At 40.0% G+C, this 23,588-nt stretch overlaps 2 protein-coding genes and 1 long non-coding RNA gene across 4 annotated transcripts in view; 1 reads left to right on the top strand and 2 right to left on the bottom strand.

Moving 5' to 3' along the window:
• The window catches only part of CNKSR2 (connector enhancer of kinase suppressor of Ras 2), a 353,085-nt gene extending 338,039 nt beyond the window's left edge, over positions 1–15,046 (top strand). For both annotated transcript variants that reach the window (XM_019529183.1, XM_019529184.1), the window contains 2 exons: positions 9,157–9,353; positions 13,839–15,046. In XM_019529183.1, the coding sequence (XP_019384728.1) occupies positions 9,157–9,353; positions 13,839–14,054 (413 nt within the window). In that variant the 3' untranslated portion in view covers positions 14,055–15,046. The remainder of the gene's footprint in view (positions 1–9,156; positions 9,354–13,838) is intronic.
• LOC109305986 lies at positions 772–3,114 on the bottom strand. Its single transcript, XR_002099800.1, has 2 exons — positions 2,951–3,114; positions 772–1,455 (listed from the first exon to the last, which is right to left on the bottom strand). It is a non-coding gene; the product is annotated as an uncharacterized LOC109305986 (long non-coding RNA).
• On the bottom strand, positions 14,857–20,362 carry KLHL34 (kelch like family member 34). Its single transcript, XM_019529185.1, has one exon. The coding sequence runs from the start codon at positions 19,211–19,213 to the stop codon at positions 17,420–17,422; it is 1,794 nt and encodes a 597-aa protein (XP_019384730.1). The 5' UTR covers positions 19,214–20,362; the 3' UTR covers positions 14,857–17,419.
• Between the last annotated feature and the right edge of the window lie 3,226 nt (positions 20,363–23,588).

Genomic DNA, 23,588 nt, shown 5'->3' with positions numbered 1-23,588 from the left:
TTCACAAACCACTTTCAAAATGGCTGAGAATAGTTTAAGATAAAACTGGATGGATGTAGTATCAGTCTTAGCTGATTTAACTTAAATCACTTTACTGAGGCTTCTGTTCCAGATCCCTTCCAGATTCAAGTTAACCCAGTCCCTCGGCATCCCAGGATGCTTTGCACCTCCCCAGCAACCCCCCCACTCCCCACCCCACAGAGTAGGTGGACTAGCCTTAGCCCAAGCTGTCTGCTGAGTAGGGAGGTATGCTGTAGTAACCCCCCCTCCCCCCGCCCAGCTTCTGGCCTGGGCCACTGCAAGCATGTGGCTGCATTTCTGGAATCAAAAGTGAATGCTTGTTCACTTGCTTCTCGGTTCAATCTACATAGTTTAGGCTAATCTGCAAAGATTGAATGGATTCCGCTTCGGGCTTTTTGACTATTTGTACTTAGCCTGAAAGACATTGCTGTTGTACAAGGCACGTGCCACTTGAATTTGACTCATGAGTAATGTAGCTATGTACAGCCATCAGGACCATTTGTCATTTAACCTTTTGCAACCTCATCTATGGTAACAGTTTAGGTTTATGAAAAGAATACTAAAGAAGTTGGTTCCAGCTGGACTGATCCACAGGGACATCATCTGTTAAAAGTCACCACATCCCCAGTTGTACAGTGACATCAACCTGTCTATCCAGTTGCACTATCCCCAGAATACCTTTCTTCTATATAAGAGTGGCTGGGTTTTACTTTGTCTTTTGAAATGAACACTATGGAAGAGAGCTTATGGTTAAAATGTAACAGTAATTCCAATGTTTAATTCACTTTACTAGTGCAGAGTAAAACTGCATAACACTTATTTTATTAGGTGGCACAGAAAAACAGAAAATTGACATGAAAGTGCATGTTATGGTCAGTTTTTCACTGAGAGTTACTAAATATTATTAAAGATTAAATTGGCATTTCTATGTGCAAGATTATATAAGTAAAATACTTGAGCCAGCTATTCAAGGGTATTATTATATATGTTTGCCGATGCCGTCAAGTTCCAGAGTAAATGATTAGAGTTTCCTGTGTAAAGTTTTGGAAGATTTTATGGACTTTAGGAATTATTTGTCTTTCATTTGTATTATTTTCCCTATGCATTGGTAGACTCAATAGCTATCCTTAGGGTGCAGTTAACCTTCAGGTCACAGAGCAAATAAGACTCCTCTTGTCGTGGGTTTTTCTTCTTCATGGGCCTCCACAGATGCTATGTGAAAGAAGCAATATGAGGATCTCCCACAGTGTTAAACCCCCTCTCACTAGTGAATGAACCCATTGGTGACAACTAGAGTTCACTGCTGAGCTGATGCTGAAAATGTTTTGACAACGGACAATGCAGTGAAGGGAAGATTCCTGAGAATGCCATACAAATGGGTCAGTTTTCTCATGGTGATGGAATTTAGCAGCAGTGTAGCCATGCAGTAATATCCTGTTGATATAGCAAAGTGAAGAGAAGAATTAAAGGTGTGTTATTCCCCTTGCAGCGAGTAACTTTTAGGAGCATTAGTGGGCGCATTACATGAACACTAGAAGTGCAATCTGCTTATATTTTTAAGCTCTTGAAAGCAAGGATTGTATTTTTGTAATGTTTGTACAATGCCTAGTGCAATCTGACTAATTTGTCAAGGTTTGCACCTCCATATAGCTCAGGCCCTCCAAAGGCAAGCATCAAATTTTTAAAGCTTTTTAGGTGCTATCTGAGCCTTCCCTCGCTTACACCGGGGGAGCTTCTTTTGTTTCAAAGAACTGGAGAATCAGGCCCAAAGTCTCCAATAATAAATGTATCACCGAGCTCTGATGTGCAGGGCTCAGAGTGAAGAAACTGTCTTGAGAATATACTGTTTGCCTGGAAGGTTACATAATAGGAGAGAATAAAAAATGGATACAGATCTCCTGGCAGCCATGAAACACATCCTCATTATAGGAGGCAACAGTGTTGCCAGCAGAATTTATGTCTCTGATTCACTAGCTGCTGACACCTTTTGTAAAATATGCATCAGAGCTTGTTTTTCAGGGTACCCCCTCAATTCCTTGAGAATCAGTACTGTGGGAACTCCCATGCTTTCTAGTAGATAGGGCTTGCTTTCTACGACCTCTACATTGTTGAACTGCTTGCTGCCAAAAAAGTGGAGTGCACAAAACAAAAACCAGGTAAAAGGAGGGGTAGAAAGAAAAAAAGTGAGAAAACCATAGAGCTGCTTAAGAATGCTAGAGATTGATTACGCTGTGAAAAGGGGCTCATTTAAAAAAAACAACATTCAGACCTTTATTTTAATCCAAGTGTGAAGGAGGAGGAGGAGGTTAAAAGTGCTACAGGTTTTATTTTACACTTCTAACATAAGACTCTGTCCTCAGTCCTCCAGACCAGCTGATTAGCTTTTGGTTTTCATGTACGCCAGAATGGCATTTCATTTAACCTCCTGTCTGCCAGCTCTGTGCCATGCTTAAACACTGTGCCGCTTGTTCTTTTTCTCAGTAATCAGCAACATGACTCACACTGCTTTCCTAATATGAGCTGATTTTCCACCTAACTTTGGCTTCCTACATAAATGCACTCCGCGGAGGTGGTTTCACACGGAATGTACATCTTTACAAATGCCGTCTCCTCGTAAAATTTACCTTGTGCTGCTTTTCTTTTAGTTTAAAAGCTTAGATGAGGGAGAATGAGAAAGTAGCCAGCTTTGTCTCTCTGTTCCCTGTCTAAACAGGTGTAGAAATTAGTCTCATTCCTAGTTCTTTCTGTTATAAGCATTTGATTTTTCCTTTAAAAATATATAAGATTTTAGAGTGATGAAAAAGAATGTTTGGTTCTTAGGCATGTTGCACTAAGATTATACTTCTCTTCCTTCCTTCCATCCAACCTATATGAAGCCTGATCCCTCCTCCCTGCCTGTCTTGCCTTAGACCTCCTTTTTAATGAGCACCTGAAGATATTCCCCAGTAGACTGCAGCCCCTGCCCAGCTGCTTGCTTCCATTGCCTCGATACTGAGTCTTCCCTGCATTCTGAGCTGCTGCTGATTGACAGCTTGAACAAGGACTTGAAGACTTCCAGCAAGAGGAACAGGTCATTTCTTGGGCCTTGTCTTCTCTAGGAAAAAATATAGGTTTGTTGACCACATGTTAGTTACCAAATGGTAATATGCAGAGGAGGACAACAGGCTAGTTATTATTAAGTCTGTTAGCTAAGTGAGGTAAAACCAAGGCTTTTCTTTAATTCAGCCTAATTTACATGAAAAGTGCAAAAACGTCTTATCGTCAATAGGATTTTACCGTGTGTCGGTTTTTCCCATGCATTAGCTGATCCATGGCAAACAGATACAGGAGACTTTTGCATCAGGGAGGAGAGCTGTGTAGGAACCTGCCCTATTCCTCAGCAGCTGGAACACCTTCCTTCCTGACTGGCATTCACCAGTCAATTCCCAGGTGCTAAAGGTGAATTGTAAAGGCTTTTCTGAATCATTTAAGTCAAGTCTTGTGGGATTTCCAGAGAGGAAAATAGCACGTGTCAGCTCTTTAATAATGTAATTAGTGCTCTGTTCTAACAAAATTGCCTCTCTGAAATCCTGAGAAAGCTGAGCTGGGTTGGTTTCCCTGCCAGGGAGGATGACCTCATCAAAAAGAATGAAAATAGAAGTTTAGATTTCAGCAGAGCTTGAGAATTGCAGTTTGATACTTTTCATGTTGCTGGCTTTCTGGCACAGAAACCAGAGGGACTACAGCTCCGTTTTCTCAGGATTTTCAGAAGATGGTAATTTTGTTCAAATGCAGTACTAATTACAATTAAGCAGTGGCTGTGCATGTGAGGGGCTGAATAGCTGGATACAACGTGTAACTAAGCAGTAAAGTTAGCAGACAGCAAGAAGAAGGAAGGCCAAAATAGAGGGACTGGATGAGAAAGGAAAGATGGTAGAAAGTTGCAAAACAGGAAAGCTCTTGAATAAGGAAATTAGAAGGGGTAACTCCCTTGGGGACCTCGTCACCTACAGGAATCCTCTGTCCCCAGTATTAAAGCTAATCCAAGATGGTTGGCAATGCAGAAAGAAGGGAAACTGGGACAGGACAGAGAAATCTGAATGGGACTGGGAAAAGCAACTGACATATTCTAAGTAAGCCTGAAAGGAGAACCACAGAACCATGATATACCTGCACCTCCAGCCTGATGGGTGACAATTAGGGCTGCCATCATGGAGGACATTCCGGTTTTCTGCTACTCTGTCCTCTTGATACAAAACCAATGCCTTTTTGTTCTCTATTTTTCTCTTCAAGAGGAAAATAGAACACATAAAGGCGTCCGGTTTTATATCAATAAAGGACAGAGGACAACTGGACTATCCTCTATGACGGCCACCCTAGTGACAATGCTGTAACTAATGGTGGCTGTCTTTGCACAGATGGCTAAAGGACCTTATTTAATGAGTCCAGGCTATGGTGGGCTAGACTCTTGGGCTAAGAACAGACAGTCCAAAAGCCTGAGGCAGAATTAGTTCAATCTTTGCAGGATTCTCTTATCTGTGCAGATTGCACTGATAATGAAATGAACTGATGTTCACTTTTCCATCAGGAAAGGCAACCAGATGCCTGTACTGGCCCAAGCCAAACCTGTCAGCCATTGCTGAGCCCAGCCAAGCAGAGGCCAACCCTGATTGGCTGCCCAGCACAAACCTCCAACCCCCTGCTGGCTCCCCACAGGGGGAGAAGGAGCCCCCATCCAGGTGCTGGCCCCCATGGTGGGGTTCGGCCCATGCAGTGGGAGCCTCCTCACCTCAGGCAAACTGAAGGATTTCTGAGAAGGGTCCCTTGGGCAGGGAAGTAATTACATTTTACCACGCCATAGAATTCAGATCCCCATCATTCTTAGATACAAATAGAATTAATGTGTCCAAATTTCAAATTACCTCTGCTTGTTCTCAATTCAAATCACTTCTTAACCTGTCCTTTAATATGCAGCATTCTCCAGCCTCCACATCCTGAGAAAAATGTATACTCAGTTTTTCAAAACAAATGTTTATGAGCTATTGAAAATTCTGGGGCAATATAAAATAATTTCAAAAACCTTCCATAGTAGAAAGCTGAAAAGTAAAATAAATAACACATTGTCACCATATTGATGTGTTACCCAGTTGCCTATTGAATTCAGGTTAAAAAATGAGTTTTGAAGTAAGCTGAAGCTGCAACAGAAATTGCATTGTCATGCAGTTTGATACCACTGTACTCTAGCAGTCAGCCTTGGTACAGAATTTAGATGTGGGGCTTTTTATGCCAGAGTGATAGAAGTGTTCAGGGAATGGATGAAAGATCAAAACAAGCATTGCAAATTAGAGAGCCTTATCTGTATGAAAACATCGCCACTTAATCCTGCATGTTCAGAGAACCCAAGGAGCTGGAGAAATTCAGTCTGTGGTTCAGCAGGCCTGATTCTTCTTTAAACAAACACTAATGTTAGTGCAACTTACTACACACATGCAAAGCCTCATTGGAAGTCTTCCATCTTTTAAAGAAAAATAAACAAATGATTCCAACTTAATCTTTAGACCCCTGATCACTGAACAGTTAGGTAAGTGCTTGGCCAACGCTTACCAAAAAATAATTTACTTATTTGAAGAGAAGGGTGGGAAAAAAAGCTTTTCAATTTATAATCTTGGTTCCTCGCAGCAGCTCATTTTGGAACAACTCCAGACACTATAGATGATGCATTGCGGGGGGCATGTGTCACCCCAGATTTATACACTGACAACGGGGTGCAGGCTGCACCCCAGCTGCAGCCAGCACCCAGCAGCAGTGGCGGCAGCAGCACAGAGTTGTGCCCCCCACTCCGTGGTCAACACTTATGTGTCATCTGTGCCAGACACTGTGGGAAGTACTGTCGTCTTGGTCCTTCCCCGTTTAGAGAGTCTAGATTCATTAGCACTATTCTCTCTCCCCAAAATGGCAGTAGTGCTCTGGAACACAATGATGTCTTTCCTTCTGCAGACTTGTCTGACATTTTGAACGACATGGCCTCAATAAAAAAAGTATCCTAGATACTGGTTCTCTTTTCCTCACTCTTCATTTCTTCATACCAAATCCTGGCCCTCCTTCCAAATGCAATTTTGACTATCACAATTGAGATTGCTGCCTCGGTAAGGTTAACCCTGGCAAGATTGAGGTGAGGACCCTGAATAGAGAAGAATAGGCAAGTCTTTATCTTTAGAGGGCATCTCTTTTTCATTCAGCACAATGGTGTACAGATTGGTCTCTTCAGTGTGCTAGATACCTTGATAAGCAGCTACTACCAGTAGTGCTCAACCATCTTAAATTATTGAATTACTACTTAATAGATAAGATCAGGTATTTTACCCACATTCCCTCTCATACTCCCAACAGACTCACTGATGATTTCCAGGATCCATTATTACAAAACTCTGTGTTTAAAAATTAATTTGAAAGTCCTGACGAACTCCAGCTAATGATTAGTGTAGCAGGCTAACTACTTAGTCATGCAAGTTCATATACACGTCATCCTAACCCTTTTTTATCTCCATTGATATACACATGTCAGAGTTACAAGTTAATTTAATTTAAATTAAGTGTTACTCAAAGCCCTAGAGGGTTGAGCCTAAACTATTTCAAAGCTTATTCTCCTCCCTTTCTCATTGTAACAGTATGACCTTCCATGACAGTTTGCTCATTGGCAACATAGGGGTGTTCAAAAACAGGGCTAAGAATGGACATGGGCTTCATTGCTTTTCTGGTGATTGGCCCAAGGTAGAACACACTGAGGTAAGAGATTGAAGTGACTTTGAATTGTGACACATTCAGGCCAAATTATAAAATGTGTCTCTTCCACACAGTTTTCCCATAACTTCTAATCTCTTGAGTAGAAAATTCAGTCACACTAAACTAAAAATTGGTTTTTCTTTTAATAGGAACTAGAAAGAAGGCATCTTTTTATAACAGAGAGTAAGAGGATGAGAGATCCAAATGTAAAATAACCTGCTGTCAGAATTAGGTAGCTTTTCTCCTGCCATTTTGTGAATCACTCAGATAGGATGGAGATAGCACCCAAGTCACTGGAATTATACATTGTGAGATATGAACAATTATTTAAAACCGAATATACTTACTCAGTGGCTCAGGGAAATTCTAAAAATGCAAGTGGAACTTTTAAAAACTTTTAAAAACAAAAAAATTAAGAACATAAAGCTGGCCTGATAGTATGCAACTATATAGTCTTTTCTCTTTCTCTTGTATAGCGATTTTTTATAATAAAAAAGAATTATAAAAACTGATGTTCATCTCATTTTTAATTATGTCATATGTATACAAAGACCACATAACTGCCTAATGTAACCAAAAGCTCTTTACAAAGCCTATAGTCCTCACTCACTTATAAATTATTTTAAAAAATAAATGTACACTTTAAAAATTACTAAGATATTGAAAAAAATGTGTAGAAGAGTCCAGGGACATATATCATTTTAAGAAGATGAATTAGTTCATGATTGTAAATGTCTTTGACCAGTTAAAACTCTATGTAAATCTAAGTATCATTATGGGATACCAAGTTTTTTCTCTTTAGCTTTCTTTGAAAATGACTCAGGTAAGTAGTTGCTATGCAATATGCATCTGTTTGGCCTCTGCGAAATGAATTGTTGGTCTCAGTCCAGGTCATGTGTATTCATCACAAAATATTGCAGTGACCATTAACATCAGTTAGTGTCCTTGTTAGTTGTGTCAGTAGAAAAGCTGTTGACTAGGACTAGGGACAGAAATTAAACATAAACCAGTATAAGTGATCAGAAACCAGTTCAAATCTGTAACACAACAGAAGTTCAGTGCACTTAAACCACTTTCAAAATGGCTGAAGCTGGTTTAAACTTGGATGGATATAGTATCAAACTTAACTGATTTAAGTTAAATTGTTTTACTGAATTTCTGTCCCAGATCCCCTCCAGATTGAAGTTAACTCACAGTCCCCCAGCATCCCAGGATGCTTTGCACCTCAGGTGTAAACCCCCTCCCCCCTCACAAAGTGGGCGGGCTAGCCTTGGCCCAAGGTGTCTGCTTCGGCTAAGCAGGGAGGCATACTCTAGCACACCCTGGCTTCTGGCCTGGCCACTGCAGGCATGTGGCTGCATTTCTGGCATCAAAAGTGAATGTCTGTTCACTTGCTTATCGGTTCAGCTTAGAAGATTGAATCAATTCAGTCTCAGGCTTTTTGACTGTCTGTACTCAGCCTAGGTAATTTGGAATCCAAGCCCTACTTTAGTGGCATGTGCTGAACTTTAAGCAGGTGAGTATATCCATTTCACGTGATGGGATTACTCACTTGTTTAAAGTCAACTGAAGAGCCATCTCATTCCTACAAATGGTTTTGCCAGAAGTAGGCTTAGGACATTGGCAGGTTAGAGTGGAAAAATATGAGCTACTGGGGAAAAAAAAATGTAAGGGATGTTGGTCTCTTCAGGGTTGTCACAGGTTTCAAATTTTTTCCCAGCACTATATTTAAAATACATATATAGCGATGTAATAGTGTGACAAAATCTCCCAAACTTAAATGACCTACAGTTCCTTGGTAATGTTGGAGTGATGTTGTAGCCATGATGGTCCAGGAAAAATGTGAGGAGCATGAAATTTCTGTGGGTGATATATTTTTACTGAACCAACTGTATAGTTGGTCTAATAAATTATATCACCCACAAAAATCCTTACCTCTCTAAAATCCCTTTCCACTTGGTAGTTGTTCCTATTACTTCCATTTCTCACAATAGCTTATGAATTTACCATTATGTTTAATTGTAATTAAGAGTGTCTGTTGTGACAGTACACTTAGAGCCTATGATCTTTCTCTTTTTTTGCATTGTGTAAGGCTTTGTGTTGTCAAAAGTTTTGCTTCTGTTTCTCATGAAATGTCCTATGTGTTAATCCAGATGTGACTAACTTAGGCAATAATTAAAAAGAAAAGTAGTTTTGGGGAATGTTTGATTTACAGTCTTTTTTCTGGAGTTTGGGAAATTTAGATACATTACCTACATATGAAATAATCCCATTCTAGTCTTATTAAAAATACCATTTTTAGGGAGGTTTAAATAATTGTATAAACTTTTTAATTATACACTGTTCTCCCTCTCTCTGCTCTCTTTGTTGTAGCTGAATCTGTAGAAGAAAAGCCAGCAGACTCACTGCAAGATTTGTATAGAGCTTTGGAGCAAGCCAGCCTGTCACCATTAGGAGAACGTCGGATTTCCACTAAGCTGGAGTTCAAGAAGTCTTTTATAAAAAGGTGTAGCGATCCTGTAGTCAATGAAAAACTGCACCAATTGCGAATTCTGAAAAGCACCTTAAAGGTGAGATAATAGAGGGAAGAGAATTCCTCCAAAGAGGCAAGTCTTCTGGTATTATATTCAGTAGATTAATTGCATACAGCTGCAGTTCTGTCTGGATCTTGTGTTCAAAATGGACAAAAGAGAAATATGGGCAAATGCCATTCTCAGCAGTGAGGAAAAGTGTCTTGAGTGGATGACAAAATCCATTTGTATTTTTCTATAGATAAATATCTCACTGAACTCCTCCTCTGCCTAAGTTAATACAATTAAAGTCCACGCTGTCAGAAGAGACCATGCCTCTGTTTTTGTCCCTGAATATTTTATTTACCAAAATAAACATGCCATATAATTACCAGAGAGTAAGCCAAAAATAAAGTCATTCTTTTGGAGTTTGGAAATTCTTTTAAAAACATTATCGCTATGTGTTTACTGTGCCTGTCTAGAAATGTAATGCACTGTAGTGAGAAAACCCAATAGGAAATAATTACGCTTGATGATGAACAGAGAATTTAACATCCTGGTCCACCACTTTGTTTTGTTGTAAAAGTATCATGGCATGTGTTATTAGAGATTCAGCAGGGAGGTTTCTTTAAAATGCAGCCAATAGACCCTATTAACTGTCAAATTGAATTTTTTAAACACTATTTTTAAATCATGAGGTAACAATGCATGGGATTATGTAGACAGGGTTCTTTGGGTAGATGTGATATCTTTTATTAGACAACTAAATAGTTGGATTATGTAGGCACTTTACCAACATTAATGAATACAATGTTCAACATTAATGAATTTCAATGTCCTGGGTAGTACTTGAACGGCATTACCTACATATGGCCCCAATCCTGCAGAGATATCACTCAGTAAGTGTTGTCCCATTGAAGTGATTTATGCTATTTACAGCACATACGGGTAAGCATGTATGAAGGTAGCTTTTTTACAGATGTGAGACCTAGATAGGAAAAAAATATGCATGGAATTAAGTGGCTTTCCCAAAGTCTCATGCTAGAAATCTGAAACAAATCCAGAAATAGACCCAAGAACATAAAAATATTGGGCTGGAAAGGATTTCAACAGACTATCTAACCTGTTTTGCTGCTTTGAAGCAAGGCCAAGTATAAGCAACATCCCTGACAGATGTTTGTCCAACCTGACTTTAAAAACCGGAGATTTTCAAAAACTTTCAGTGAAGGAGTCACAGTACCTCCACGTAGCTTTTTGCAGTGGTTATTGTTAGATTTTTTTTTCCTTATAACTAACCTGAATCAATTTTGTGGCCAATTTAAATTGATTTCTTCTTGTTTTTCTCTCTGTGGTCTTGGAGAACCATCAGCCAATGTCCTCTTATAACTTCTCTCATATAGGATTACTTTTATTCCTCTTTCCTTGGTTAAACAATCCTAGTTCATTCAACATTTCTTCATAGGTCATGTTTTCTAAACAATTTTTTCATTCTCTTTTGGACTTTGTCCCATAGTCTACATCTTACTCAAAGAATGGTACACAAAACTGGATGCAGTCCTCCTGCTGAGTATAGTGAACTCCTAGAATAATTACTTCCCAGGTTTTACATAGAATATTCCTATTAATATAACCCAAAAATCTTTATACCAGCTGCACACTACTATGTCATATTCAGATTGTGGTCCACCACAGTTCTCAGATTTTTTCCTACCAACCCGCTGCTTATCCAGGCATTTTTCATTATGTACTTGTACATTTGCTTTTTGCTTCCTAAGTCTAGCATATTACGTTTGCCTTTTTTCAGCTTCCACTTTGTTGATTTCAAATAATTTCTTTGCTTTTTTTTTTTTAGATCACTTTGAATTTTTATCTTCTCCTCTAAAATTCTTGCAGCCCCTCTTAGCTACAAATTTGTTAATACCAGGGGTTGGTAATATTTTGCTGCCGCAGGCTGGATCCTGCAACCTGGCCCCCTGCTGAGGACTGAAATATCTCTGCCCCCCAGGGCATCCAAGGTGTCAGTGCTTCTAACCCCACTACAGATATGTGGCCATTCTGCAGCAAGGGAAGCACAGGCCCAAAAGAGCAGAGGGCTGCAGAGGCTGGGATGCTTGGTGCAGCCGCATTCTGCCTGCTCTCCCATGCCACCCCAGGCTGGGTCAGACCTTAGCATCCAGATCCAACCATTTAGTGGGCCGGATACAGCCCAGTTGCCAAACTCTGCTTTCTACTATACTCCAAGCCACTAATGAAAAGGTTTCCCTACCCTCTTTCATGTTACAAGACGATCCTTGCTCCAGGATAATATAAACTTACCAGCTAGTAATACAGAGGCATGAACATACCCATAGTATATAAACAATCTCACTAACACAGTACCACTATGTATACTACGGATGTACTTGCTCCGGTACCAGGTGTTACTGCATTTTAATCTCAGCTCTGGCTTTTTTCACTACTTCTGTAACCTTTATGTTAGTGTTCCTGTCTCCAGAGTATGTATGCTACTACTTTGGGGAGTGTTACTTGGTTAATGTTTGCCAGACACTCTACACATGAAAATCACTTTAAATGTTAGGTATTTTAAAGATATTTTAAATGTGCTCCTTATTTGTAACATGACTGGATCTTCAAAATTAATCACGTTGAAGACAAAGCAAATTGACACAGTGCAACTATCTTTCTTAATTACAGGCATCACCCACATTGAATAAACATGAGAAGTATTAGTTATCATAACATTTCTCTCAAGTGATCTGTATGACTAAGTGTGTCCTAATGCTAGGAACCTGGATACTAATTCTATTTCCACAACTCAATTCTATCAGTCGAGTGGCCACAAAGGATATGTCTATATCTATAGTCCTTCTATGGTAGTCTCAGCCTCTGCTCCAACTCTTGAGCTCTCTGCCACAAGATTGCCATCAGGATGGCTTTAGTGCCTTATATTCAGGATTGGCTCACATGGAGCAAGAACTATGGGAGACATGCATTATAGTAGTGTTCCAGGGAGCAGGCTAGTTTGGCTCTAAACTAAACAGGAACAGCTATATGGTTTCATCCCTTTTGTTCTACCACAATGACTTGAAGAAATTCCACTGAACCAGGGTCTTGGGATGCAGACAGAAGTGACAATTTTCCCCTGATCTGGGCAAAGCAAGCAGTCTACAGCCGTGACCAAACACAAGTGCATGGCTGCAAACTGCTTAAAAATGGCAGATCAGGCAAAAATCTGAACCTTCAATGCATGAGGGGGTAGATGAAGATCTGGTTGCTGTTTTCAGAATGGGATGAGGGAAAGGGAACAGAGGGAGTTTGATCTGCGGTTTTTTCAGCCCCAGCTGGAGAGTGGAGAGTGTAGTGGAGTCCCCCCCCAAGGTGGGGGGCTCCAGTTCACCCACTCTATCCTGCAATGCTGGCTGGGCAACCCCAAAAATGAGCTCGCTCTTTCCCTTGCCCCTCTCCCATTCTGAAAACAGGAACAGGCTGGGAGGAAGGAGGCGCCATCGCTAGGGGAAATTGGCTGCAGGCTCCCAGGCAGCAGGTAGATTCCCCTCCCCCCTGGAATCAACAATGAACTTCTGTTTGGTCCGGGGGGGGGGGGGGTGTTGGGACTCAGAGCGCTTCCTGAAAAGCCTTCTCAGTTACAGTGGGGAGCTGCACTTCTCTCTGCATCCTTGGTCTCATCCTATCTCTGATCTTGAAAAAATATCAGTTATAAGGTTAAAATCTCCTGCTTAATTCTCCATATGAGGTGCTTATAGGAGAATAGATGTGTAGAAATGCTTAGGTACGCTGGGTGGTGATAGTCCATCTGTTTGCATCCCACACGCTAACACAGTATTTCTTCTGATGATTAAAGGAGCAAACAGATGGTCCTTTTCAGCATGAAACCCATCCTGAGAAACTCAAGCAGCTAATAGTAAACAGCAGAAGGCTTGTTTTACATGACAGAACAAGGGGTAACAAGAATTATTAGTATAAGAAGCCCTGCAAACCAGGAGATGTCACATATCTTGAGCCATGTATAACATCATTGTTTTAAGCTGAATTCCTCTGTAATACTTGTGCACAGAAACTAGCGGCACAATCTGTTGTTCTTCAAAGGCATCTTTACACATACTCTGGGGGTTGGGGAATGCTTTAATTAGAGTGGGTCTTGGGAGCCATTCTAATTAAAGCTCCCACTGCATGATGTGTATTCAGCGTCCCGCACTTCAAAATAACAGTTAAGTAAAGTTTGTTGAACAAGCTTTAGTTTTAACAAACTTTAGTTAACGCACCCCCACTGCCATTTTGAAGCACAGGGACACTGAATAAATGAGATGCCAAGGCTCCTGGAGCATGCTAATTAGATTAATCGAGTCTGCTGTGACGTACTGTAATTAAAGTGTGTCAGAGCAGATGTCCCGCACATCTACTGGTACCCCTAGTGTCTTTGTGTCTGACTTTTTCACCACCTTTTCTTATATTTGCCATCATTTTTATAAGCTGCTTTTGGTAACAATCCCTCTCTTTTTTCTTTTTTTTCCCCTTCTTTTTCAGGCCAGAGAAGGAGAGGTAGCCATTATAGATAAAGTTCTGGATAATCCAGATTTGACATCTAAAGACTTTCAGGAATGGAAACAAATGTACCTTGATCTGTTCTTGGATATCTGTCAAAGCAGTAATCCACGGGACCCTGTAAATGGCTCTTCTGAAGTCAATGCACTCATAGCCTCTTTAGCACACACTCATTCATACATTGAAACGCATGTATAAGGGTGTTCTTTCTTTGTCTATCTGATACCTTACACTTTTACTTATGTGTATAAAGTAGTTTTTATATCAATATGTGGGAGGTCTAGTAAATTATATTTTAATGTTAGCTGTGTGAAGTAAACCCAATAGGGTCCATGATACCATTGTCTTTAATGAGAATTTGTATATTTTATATGCTACCAATGCTCAGCTTGTGTTTACCGTGTGCAAAATAAAGGAAGATAGTCTTTAATAATGAAAAATTTATTTTAAAAAAAAAACATTTTGGAAGCTGGTGACCTTCAAGGAGAAAGTTATACAGGATCAAGGTTTTGCTACTGAATGTCATTTGATCACTTTTAAAATGTAATTTAATTTTATACTATAGAATTGTAGTATTGCATTACAGTTTTGGAGTGCGGGTATTGCTTTGGTCGTGGGAAAAAGAACATTTTTATATTCAGTGAAAAACTAGGAGTTTTTATTTAGTGACAGGAAGAAATGTAACATGGTCATTATATCTGAGTTTTGGAGAAGACAAGTAAGCATCAGATAAAGGGGGAAAAATAAACAAACAAATCATTGACACAAGTCCATGGATCTAAAACCTAGGTTACAAGAGACCTATACATAGGTACAGGTTTACAACCACTACAGAGCAGGTTATTTATATTTTAATTAAGACCTTGTGATGTGATATTTTCCCATTAATATAAATATTATTTTTTTATTATTGTATCAGAAACATATGCAGGATCATGGTATCAGGATTAAGTGCACTTTTTAGAAACAAGAAACTAAATGTGGATCATTTTTATAGAGATGTTTTAGTCACCCAATTAAGAAGCTAAAGAAGGAGATTCCAACTTAATGATTTGAATCTGAGATGTAACTTTGAAAGAAAAAAAAAATCACATTTTTTAACTAGCTTTATATTTATTTTCTAATGTGAAATTTGGCCATTTTCAGTGCAGGAAAAAATCATAGAGTTAGCAAGGTCAAATGCATCATTTATTTGAAAAAATACTGAGAACTAAAGAGCTTTATTTTTGCTTTTGATTGGGAAAAGATATCTCCAGGTTCTCTTAAGTTCACAAACCAATACATATATTTTAAACTTACAACTTATAAGACTTGAGGCGCAGAGAACAGGAGTGGAGTGGTTAGCTGGGCTCATGCATGCAACTGGAAAAGGGAAGGTAGGAGGTAAATCACGTATTTATCCTTCATTGGCTTGTTTTTGAAAAGTGATCAGAGCATGGCAAAATATTTGTGCTGCTTCTTTTAGTGTTTTGCTGCATAAGTTAGGAGCCATGGCATGATTTGGAGAAAGGGAAAAGGTTTGTTTACTGCTCTTTACTATGAGCTGTACTCTTCACCAGCTTTAGACTGTTGTCTGTACAGCTCAGTGAATGTATTTAACAGCTCTGATATTTACTGATGGTTATCTTTGCTGTAGGAATAAAGGGAAGACTGCAGGGGTGTGTCTTTGTTTATTTGTTTTCTTCTGTTTTGTTTTATTTGCATTTTGGATTGCAACTATTTTGCAGAATTTGCACAATTGTACAGCAGAGTGGCCTTTCTGCAGCCCATTTTAAATAATCCTATATTCAAGTCAATATGGACAATGAATCACATATTAACATTTGTATAGAATTCTTGAGCCAGTGTAATATTTGTATCATTTAGATGAATCTTTGTATAAACTGGACATTAATTTACTGCATGGATACTGACTTGTATATTAAATTGGTGAGGTTTTTGTATTTCTCATACAAAAGAAAATGCTTGACCTAAAATGAATTGTGCTGATTGTTCCAAGCATTTAGACTCTCTCATTGTTGTTTTACTGGACCAAAAGTAGATATATTCATATAAAAATTCTTTATATCTGATGGATGTATATGCACATTGTGGAGTTGATTCCTTGTCAAAACCAAGGCAGTTGAGAAGACTTAGATCTGTTGCTATGCAACAGCTATTCTGCCTGCACTTTACTTTAGTAAAGTCAGCTTGATTGCTTTAAAGGTGAAAATTAAACATTACAGGTTTTTAAGATAGTCTGGCATGACAGAGAACATTTGTCCCCTTCATCGTGCTGCCTTCTTTTACAAGAACATAACATGTTCTTCTATATGTATATTTTTACTGTATCAACTTTCAGCCTAGAAAGGGAATACTGTAAAATGAAGCAAAATAAATTTAGCTTTTAAACAAATATTTATGATTACATATTAATTTACTCAATTCAGATTTCATACTTGGGTATCTAGCTGCATAACTGCAGATCACAAGTCATTATGCCTTAAAAGTCACCTCAAAAGCTATTCCTTATAAATCTCTTCTCGTTGCAAACAAGAAGCAGAGCTGTTATTGTCTTGGGTGTAGCCAGGCATTTCATTTAGAATTTCAAAAGATTCATATTAACTTTCTTTCCTTTGTACTTCTGGATAAAAGCAAAGCTTTTATTACTGTGTTACTTTTATATACTGGTTCAACATTTAAAACAATTTTACCAGCATGATCATGATTTCACAGGACATGGTACACAGGATGTACTTACTTAGGTAGCTGGATATAGCAGCTATTGTTGCATTTTCCACTGAAACTTTTATAATAATTATACCTATTCAGCACTGGCTGCCTAAGCTAACACAGGGTTTTGATACAACAAATATGTACTGTGCCAGTACAGAGTATGCTTTAAAAAAACCACCTGAAGCACATGCCACAACAAAGGCTATTTCACAGAGAGGTTGCTTCCCCTCTCAGTTCAGTACTTATATCAAACAATCAATGTTTTAGTGTGTAACCATAATTAAGGCTACATTTTGCACAATCCCTGCTCTCCATACAGTAATTTCATGCTGTTTAGCTAAGGCCCTCTCACCTAGCTAGAAACTCAAATAATACCATCCTCTGGATGCTACTTATTATAACTCTTTGTAGGCAACAATTTTCTGGTCTTTATACATTTCACTTTCATTTTGCTTAGCTATAGCATAAAACACAATACCACTTACCAGCTGGGAAAATTACCTTTAATTAAAAAAGAAGGATTATATTTTTAACCTTTGAAAAATCTGACTTTAGGCAGCTGTTAACTGCTATCTAGGTAATAGTCATCCAAGGAAATACAGCATTAGGAATTCCTTTGCCTCTTCTTTTCAGAATGTGCTACTTCCCGCATCTGTCCTCAGCAAATCTTGTTTTTCACTGTATAAATCATGGCACATTTTCCGATGCTAATGACAGATTTCCCTGTCTATATCCATTGTATGTGTTGCTTATTAAAGCAAAAGTTCAACTCTGTTGCATTTAGTGCCACTGCAATTTTCTTTTTTTCTCCAGGGCTGCTCTTTTGTCTTATCTTTGAGGATGATTATTCAATGAAGTGTTAACTCAGCAGTTTGGCTTCTTTGCTCTTTGGTGTCCCCCTTAGTTGCTGCTGATTCTGAGAGTTGCAGCACTGCACACTGCAGTCCATACCAAGGCAAGGGAAGTTTGCAAATTTCTTCCCAGCAATCATTGTCAATATCATAACCCACCACATCTTGGGTTGGGACTTCCTGCGAGTCCTGCCATTTTTTCCCCCCAATAAGAAGCGCGGTCTCCTCTACCACGGCTAGGCCATAGCAAAAACGATCATAGACCAAAGGCCTTAGCCGAGTCCACTGGTTTTGGCTAGGATCATACCTTTCTATTTCGGAGAATGGTTCATATAGTCCTAAAAATGTGAAGATGGCATCTCTGATTGTTGCCATCTGATGTCCAAACCGGGCAATGCTCATAGGAGCTTGCTTCATCCACTGCCCTTCTACAGTGGTAAGAGAGTAGACATCTTTACTTGTGTTTGTTTGTTCCGTGGATTTGCCACCTGAGAGATATATGGTGTTCTTGCAGACTGTGCTAGCATGCCCATGTATCTTGCATGGCAATTCCACAACCTTCGTCCATCTGTCCCTGGTGATATTGTAGACCTCCACAGAGGAATGTAGTGATCCATTCTCACCTCTTCCACCAATAGCAAAGATGTTGTTGCCTAGGACACAGCAAGAAAACTGACATCTTTTTTCCAGCATTCCTGTGATTTGTGCCCATTTGTTAAATCTTGGATCGTAACGATGGACCCCGCTGGTAACAGAGAAGCTGGGGTCAGTTTTAGTTTCACTTTGTGAACTTTCTATTTCCCCACCCAGCACATACAGGAAGTTCCCAATCACACACATGTTATGATGCTGTAGTCTGTCCTGCACCTGCGTTAGAGTTCTCCATTTGTGATTATAAACATCAAAGGCCACTACATCACTTATAAGCCCTTCATTTGCGGTTCCTCCACCTAGGAGGATGATCTGAGTTTTCTGGTTCCTCAGGGTGGTGGATTTGTCCTGCAGAAGGGGTTGCTTGAAAACAAATGAGTGATAGTTTATTGCTTTTATGATCAAGCATTTGACACTTGCTGGGAGAGGCACTTCTGATTGAGTGTAGACCTTTCGCAAATCTTCTACAGGAATAAGACCATATCTTATCTGTTCCAAGAGGCTGCTTCTGAGAGTCAGCCTGGACTTATCATGCTTCAGCCACATCATCACCAGATTCAACAGGCAGGATTCATTCACTTTAGAGACATCAGATTCTACCACTGCCATCAAAGATCTGAAGTTCAGCTCAAGCAACCCTGTGAAATCCAGGTCCAGCAGTCTCCAGAGATTACTGATGATGTATTTTTCTGTTGCTGCTAAAGCATCCGGAAGGTAGAACTTTGTAGCAACATTGGCAGAAAAACAGCAGTTTTCCAGGGTGAGATTGTTAACTATGTACTGGTTGCACAGGCCAATAGCCTCAGTCACTTGTAGATAACTGGCAGCTTCCAAAGTATCCTCCAGGCTCTCAAAAGAAAGGGGTAACCAGGAGGTGTAGATGAAATCTAGAATATGCTGGAGACCCATGGACGAGATCACTTGCAGGTGAATTACACTGGCTTTGGATTCTTTGGTGTAGCTTTTGAACATAGCCCGGAAATAATCACTGGAGCAGGCCAGCAGGGACTTGTGTGCAGGGAACTCGTTTTCCTTCACCTTCAGTAAAATATCACACATCAAACCTTCTGATCTGAGGGTTTGGTAACGAGAGAGCACAGTACTGCAATGTGATTTGCAATAGGACAGGAAGTAGCTCATTGTGCATAATATAGTGCTTTTGTCCAAATAATTAAAGCACAATGAGGTATCAAAACAGCTGCATGAATCAGCACTTGGTTTCCTTGTAAGAACGCCTTATAGATTCTCCAGCTGTCAAAGAAATGTCCAAGTAAGAAAACCAATGCTTTCTCCAGCTGGAGGGCTAGTTAATATACTTGCAGTGAAGTAAATGCCTTATTTCAAAGAGAAAACAGCTGAGTCTCATAACAGCCTTGAGATGCTTACTTTTCTTGCTTCCATTTTCCATGAGGCTGGATGGTCCACGGCTGTGGGGAGCCATTGCTTGGCTGGCCACCAGGTGACAGATGTGGGAGCTAGATGACAAGCCCAACAAACGGCACTTTGTGTCTGCTCAGATGTCTTTCTCGGCCCTTCTTTCTCTGCATGCTGACCAAATATATCCTCTGCGGCTGACGGATCATGGCTCTGAGTAGAAACAAATGAGGGACAACACGGAAGAGCACTTTTGCTGCAGCTTGAGCCCCGTTTGTGTTTCAGACTTAGATAAGTTTAGACCTCACAGCTCCTGGGACAACAAACCACTTTTGGTGATCTTTCATCACTCTGTTAGGAAGTCTCCACTGCAGAGCAAATCAGCATACAAGGATTAGAGCAAGAAGACTTTCTGAACATATAAATCTTTTTCCCAGGGGCAGAAAGACAACTAAAATACCATGATTAGTCACTGGTTTAATTTGACATGCATTTCTGAGCCCTTTGGTTTACATGATATCACCATAACTCACAGCTACCAGAATAGAATGCAGACACGAGCCCCCTTGTCCTTACTGTCCAAAAACTGAGGGGGGGCAGCATGGGGGTAAGTTAGGAAGAGGAGAATCTGGAAGTTTTCTGAGCAGCCTGAGCCAGAAGTGTCTGACATTGCATGACCTGATTAGAAATCACAAGGGTAATGCATTTGTACGAAGTGGCGACAAAAATAGATCCTGAGTTATGTCATAATAAACTGAAATCTGTTTATAGAAGAGGCTTTGCATAATTGTGTTCTCGGTTACCAACTAGAAACATATCCCTGAGCCTCTGTGGATAGTCAGTAGCTGACCCTAATAGCTTTTCCACTTTGAGTTTGTCCCAGTTAGGTACCAGTTAACAGGGATTATCTCTGATTTTCACCTGGGCCTTGCAGGATCTTTGTTCTGCCAAGAATGGGAGCTGTGGATGGGCTACACATCCTGGCCACTCATTTAGCTTTTTCTTGAGCGGCTCCAGGTAAAGGCTATCACATGTCCAGCTGGCATCAATAAGGAATTGCCTTTTGACACCTTTCCTTCCAAAGCAAACACTCAAGGTTTGCAAAATGAGAAAGCTTCTTAAATGCTAGAACATTCTGCAGCCTTGTGGCCAAGAGTCTTTGGGATAAGAGAAAGGTTATCCCAGAGGTAAGGTTCTTCCTTTATGGGCTTCACAAGACACGTTTACTGGTATTTATTTGATATTTGTTTTGTTGGTTTCATAACATAATATCCATTCATTCCCTAGTAGAGTTTCCCAGTGGATTGGAGCGTTTCCTGGGAAGGATTTGTTTTCACAGTGTTCTACTACCGGTAATTAAAAGCTACCTTGATAAATAGATTTAAGTGAGTTGATCGTAAAATTATAGGGTGTGCTGCACTCTGACTTGTTAAATGTAGTTTTTTCTTTACCATGGATGCTGTTTACCTGCTTGAACTGGCCATCATATTTAAGAGAGAAAAAAGGGATTTTGTTAAAATAATGATCTCCATTGCTAACTAGAGGACATTTGGGATGGGATGGACAAGGAACTCTATTTTGCATGTGTTTCCTGTGTCCATGGATGGGAAAACTTTATAACTTTTAAGTTTGAGATGGATCCAATAATAGGCAAGTTTATTGATACACAGTGATAACAGAAAAGGAACAATACAAACAATCAAGCAATTCTATATATCTACCAAATCCTAGGGCTGTCATCAAAGTACATCTGGCCAGGGCACAGTCTCCACTCTGAGGCTCTCTCTTAGGTGTCAGCATCTGGAGGTGGGATGCCGAAGCCCACACTCCCTCACCCCTCCAGTAGGGTGCATGAGACAGGCTGCTGGTATGCCCTCTTTCCATGATGGCCTCGGGGACCCTTCCCAGGAGATGGGGACAAGGACCCCTCTTAGGGAGGAGGAAGGAAGGGATGAGACAAAGGGAGAGACTGATGAGGAGGGACAGGACAAAGGGAGGGACACTTCGTTACTCTCAAGTTTCTGTTTTTGTGTTCTCCTTCCCTCCCGAAGCATCTTCATCCAGAGCTATGTCTGGTGGGTTGTCTCTGCAGTTACATGTTCACATAGCCTTCCGGGCCTTCTCCTAATTTGGTCTGTTCACTCAAAACAGGGACTCGGCCCTCCCCCTGCTCTGGAGCCTTGTTGCTGGTGTTACTTTATCTCATGTTATATGGGACAGTATGGTACATATCTTCCTCTTTTCCAGGCTATGTGTTCATCCGCTGGCCTTGTTGTGTTAGATAACCTGTCTGCTTCCAAGGCTGTGAGAAACTTTGTTTGCGAGACCTAAGCTTTTTAGAAATCACTTAGCTCCTGCTGCCCATCTTGAACCCTTATAATGTATATATCTATGTCTATAAGCCAATTCCCCAAAAAAGTAGACCTTTAAATACCATTTCTAAGGCAACAGGGGTGTTAGAATGGGTGTTAAAAGGTACAAGCACACTAGTAAACTTCACTTGCTCTTCCCTTATTTTGTACAAACTGAATGACAAATGGGTGCAACTGGACTCAACCTTAAAACTAAAATTTAATAAATCCCTAGGAACTGATCCACTGTGTCATTTTAATAAGAAGAGCATGAATCCCAGTGAACAAAATGAGCCAGGTTGTACTCTCTTAGCAGGACTATGTTTCAATACAGCTGTATTGTTTTAACTAATATAGGTAACTAAAGGTTGTTCTCCACAAGGGAGTGGGACTAGTTTAATTAAAGGCATAATGTTAAACAGCAAAAGGTGTGAATAGATGCTTTTATATCAGTTTGAACTTTCCTTACATGGGTTTACTTTGGGCTTGGGAATTATAGGTATAGTATTGGCAGGAAGTAAGTATCTCAATGTACATGGGCAAACTAAACTCATGTAATACACAAAAGTTGTTTTGGTTTAAGTAAATTAACTAACTGTTAATTAAGTTAATGCAGCTCCGTGTGTGATTAGACAAGCTCTCTACACATAAGGTTAACTGAGAGAAGCTGATTGAAATGTCAGTGCAGGTTTCTGCAGCAATTTAACTAGTCTGATTTAATACTATACTAATATTTTTTTAAACTGTTACATATAGATCAACTTTTACTTATGATCATAAAAGTCTAGAAAGAATGAGAGCAACATTTACTTTACTTTAATGGGCAATCAAGAGCAATTGCAATTGAAGGCATCTTTGATAGTCATAGACCATTACTGGTCTGACTGGCCATTTAGTTAACTACAGAAGGTCCTAAATCCTGTGGTTATTTTCAATAGTATTTGAAGTAAGACTATTCAGTAGTCTTTGAACAATCCTTTCTAGCCCCATCTTCTGGGATATGTCACTGTAAAAGCAATGACCTCAAGTTCAGTTGCAAATATTTCTGTGACTGAATATGATAAAGGGGCCACATCTACATGTGCTAATACTGCACATGAATAAACTCCAGAGCTTATTTCTTCAGAGTTTATTTCTCCTGGGCTCCCCATTTAAATGTGCACCCAGGAGCAATTAACTCTGGAGCACTAAGCTCTGGAATTTATTCATCCGTAGCACATGGAGTCCGGTCAGAGCAGCCCTGGCTGGCAGGAGAACTGGGGGGTCAACCTGCCAGCCCAGAGGTGCTCCTCCTGGCTCAAGTTGCTGTGGAGGGGCTGGCTGGGACATGAGGGTGCTTCAGTGTGAGGCCAGCCAGCAGGAAGCACTCACTGAACAACCCTCATGCCCTAGCCACCCTCTTCAGTGTCTACACATGCGCTGCTGCAGAGTAGTACTGTAAATATAAGTACTGTCCTGCTGCAGAGTAAATTAGTTTATTCCAGCCTAATAGGAGCACACATGTAGATGCTGACATGTTTACTTCGCAGCTAATTAGTCAACTGCACGGTAAACATCCCATGTAGATGTGCCCAGATTATACAATTTTAATTTAAATAGGGAGTTTGATCCTACTTTCATAACCCACAGGTTGGAAGATGAAGCCCTATGTTTTTACCTGAATCACTAGATATAATTTACACCTTAAATAAAAATTGGTATGTTAATTAGTTGGAAAAGTGAACTTTTTTACCTTCTTGCATCTCTTAGATTTAGAAAGACTAGCTGACAAAAGCTGTTCCCCCATTTGT

Source organism: Crocodylus porosus, unplaced genomic scaffold (genome assembly GCF_001723895.1).
Source record: "Crocodylus porosus isolate Cpor-Errol unplaced genomic scaffold, CroPor_comp1, whole genome shotgun sequence".
NCBI lineage: Eukaryota > Metazoa > Chordata > Crocodylia > Crocodylidae > Crocodylus > Crocodylus porosus.
Note: the sequence above shows the minus strand (reverse complement) of the source record. Positions and strands in the feature narration are given on the sequence as shown.

Excerpts from the sequence above, each read along its gene's own strand:
- KLHL34 (XM_019529185.1), bottom strand. The coding sequence starts at position 19,213 with ATGAGCTACTTCCTGTCCTATTGCAAATCACATTGCAGTACTGTGCTC.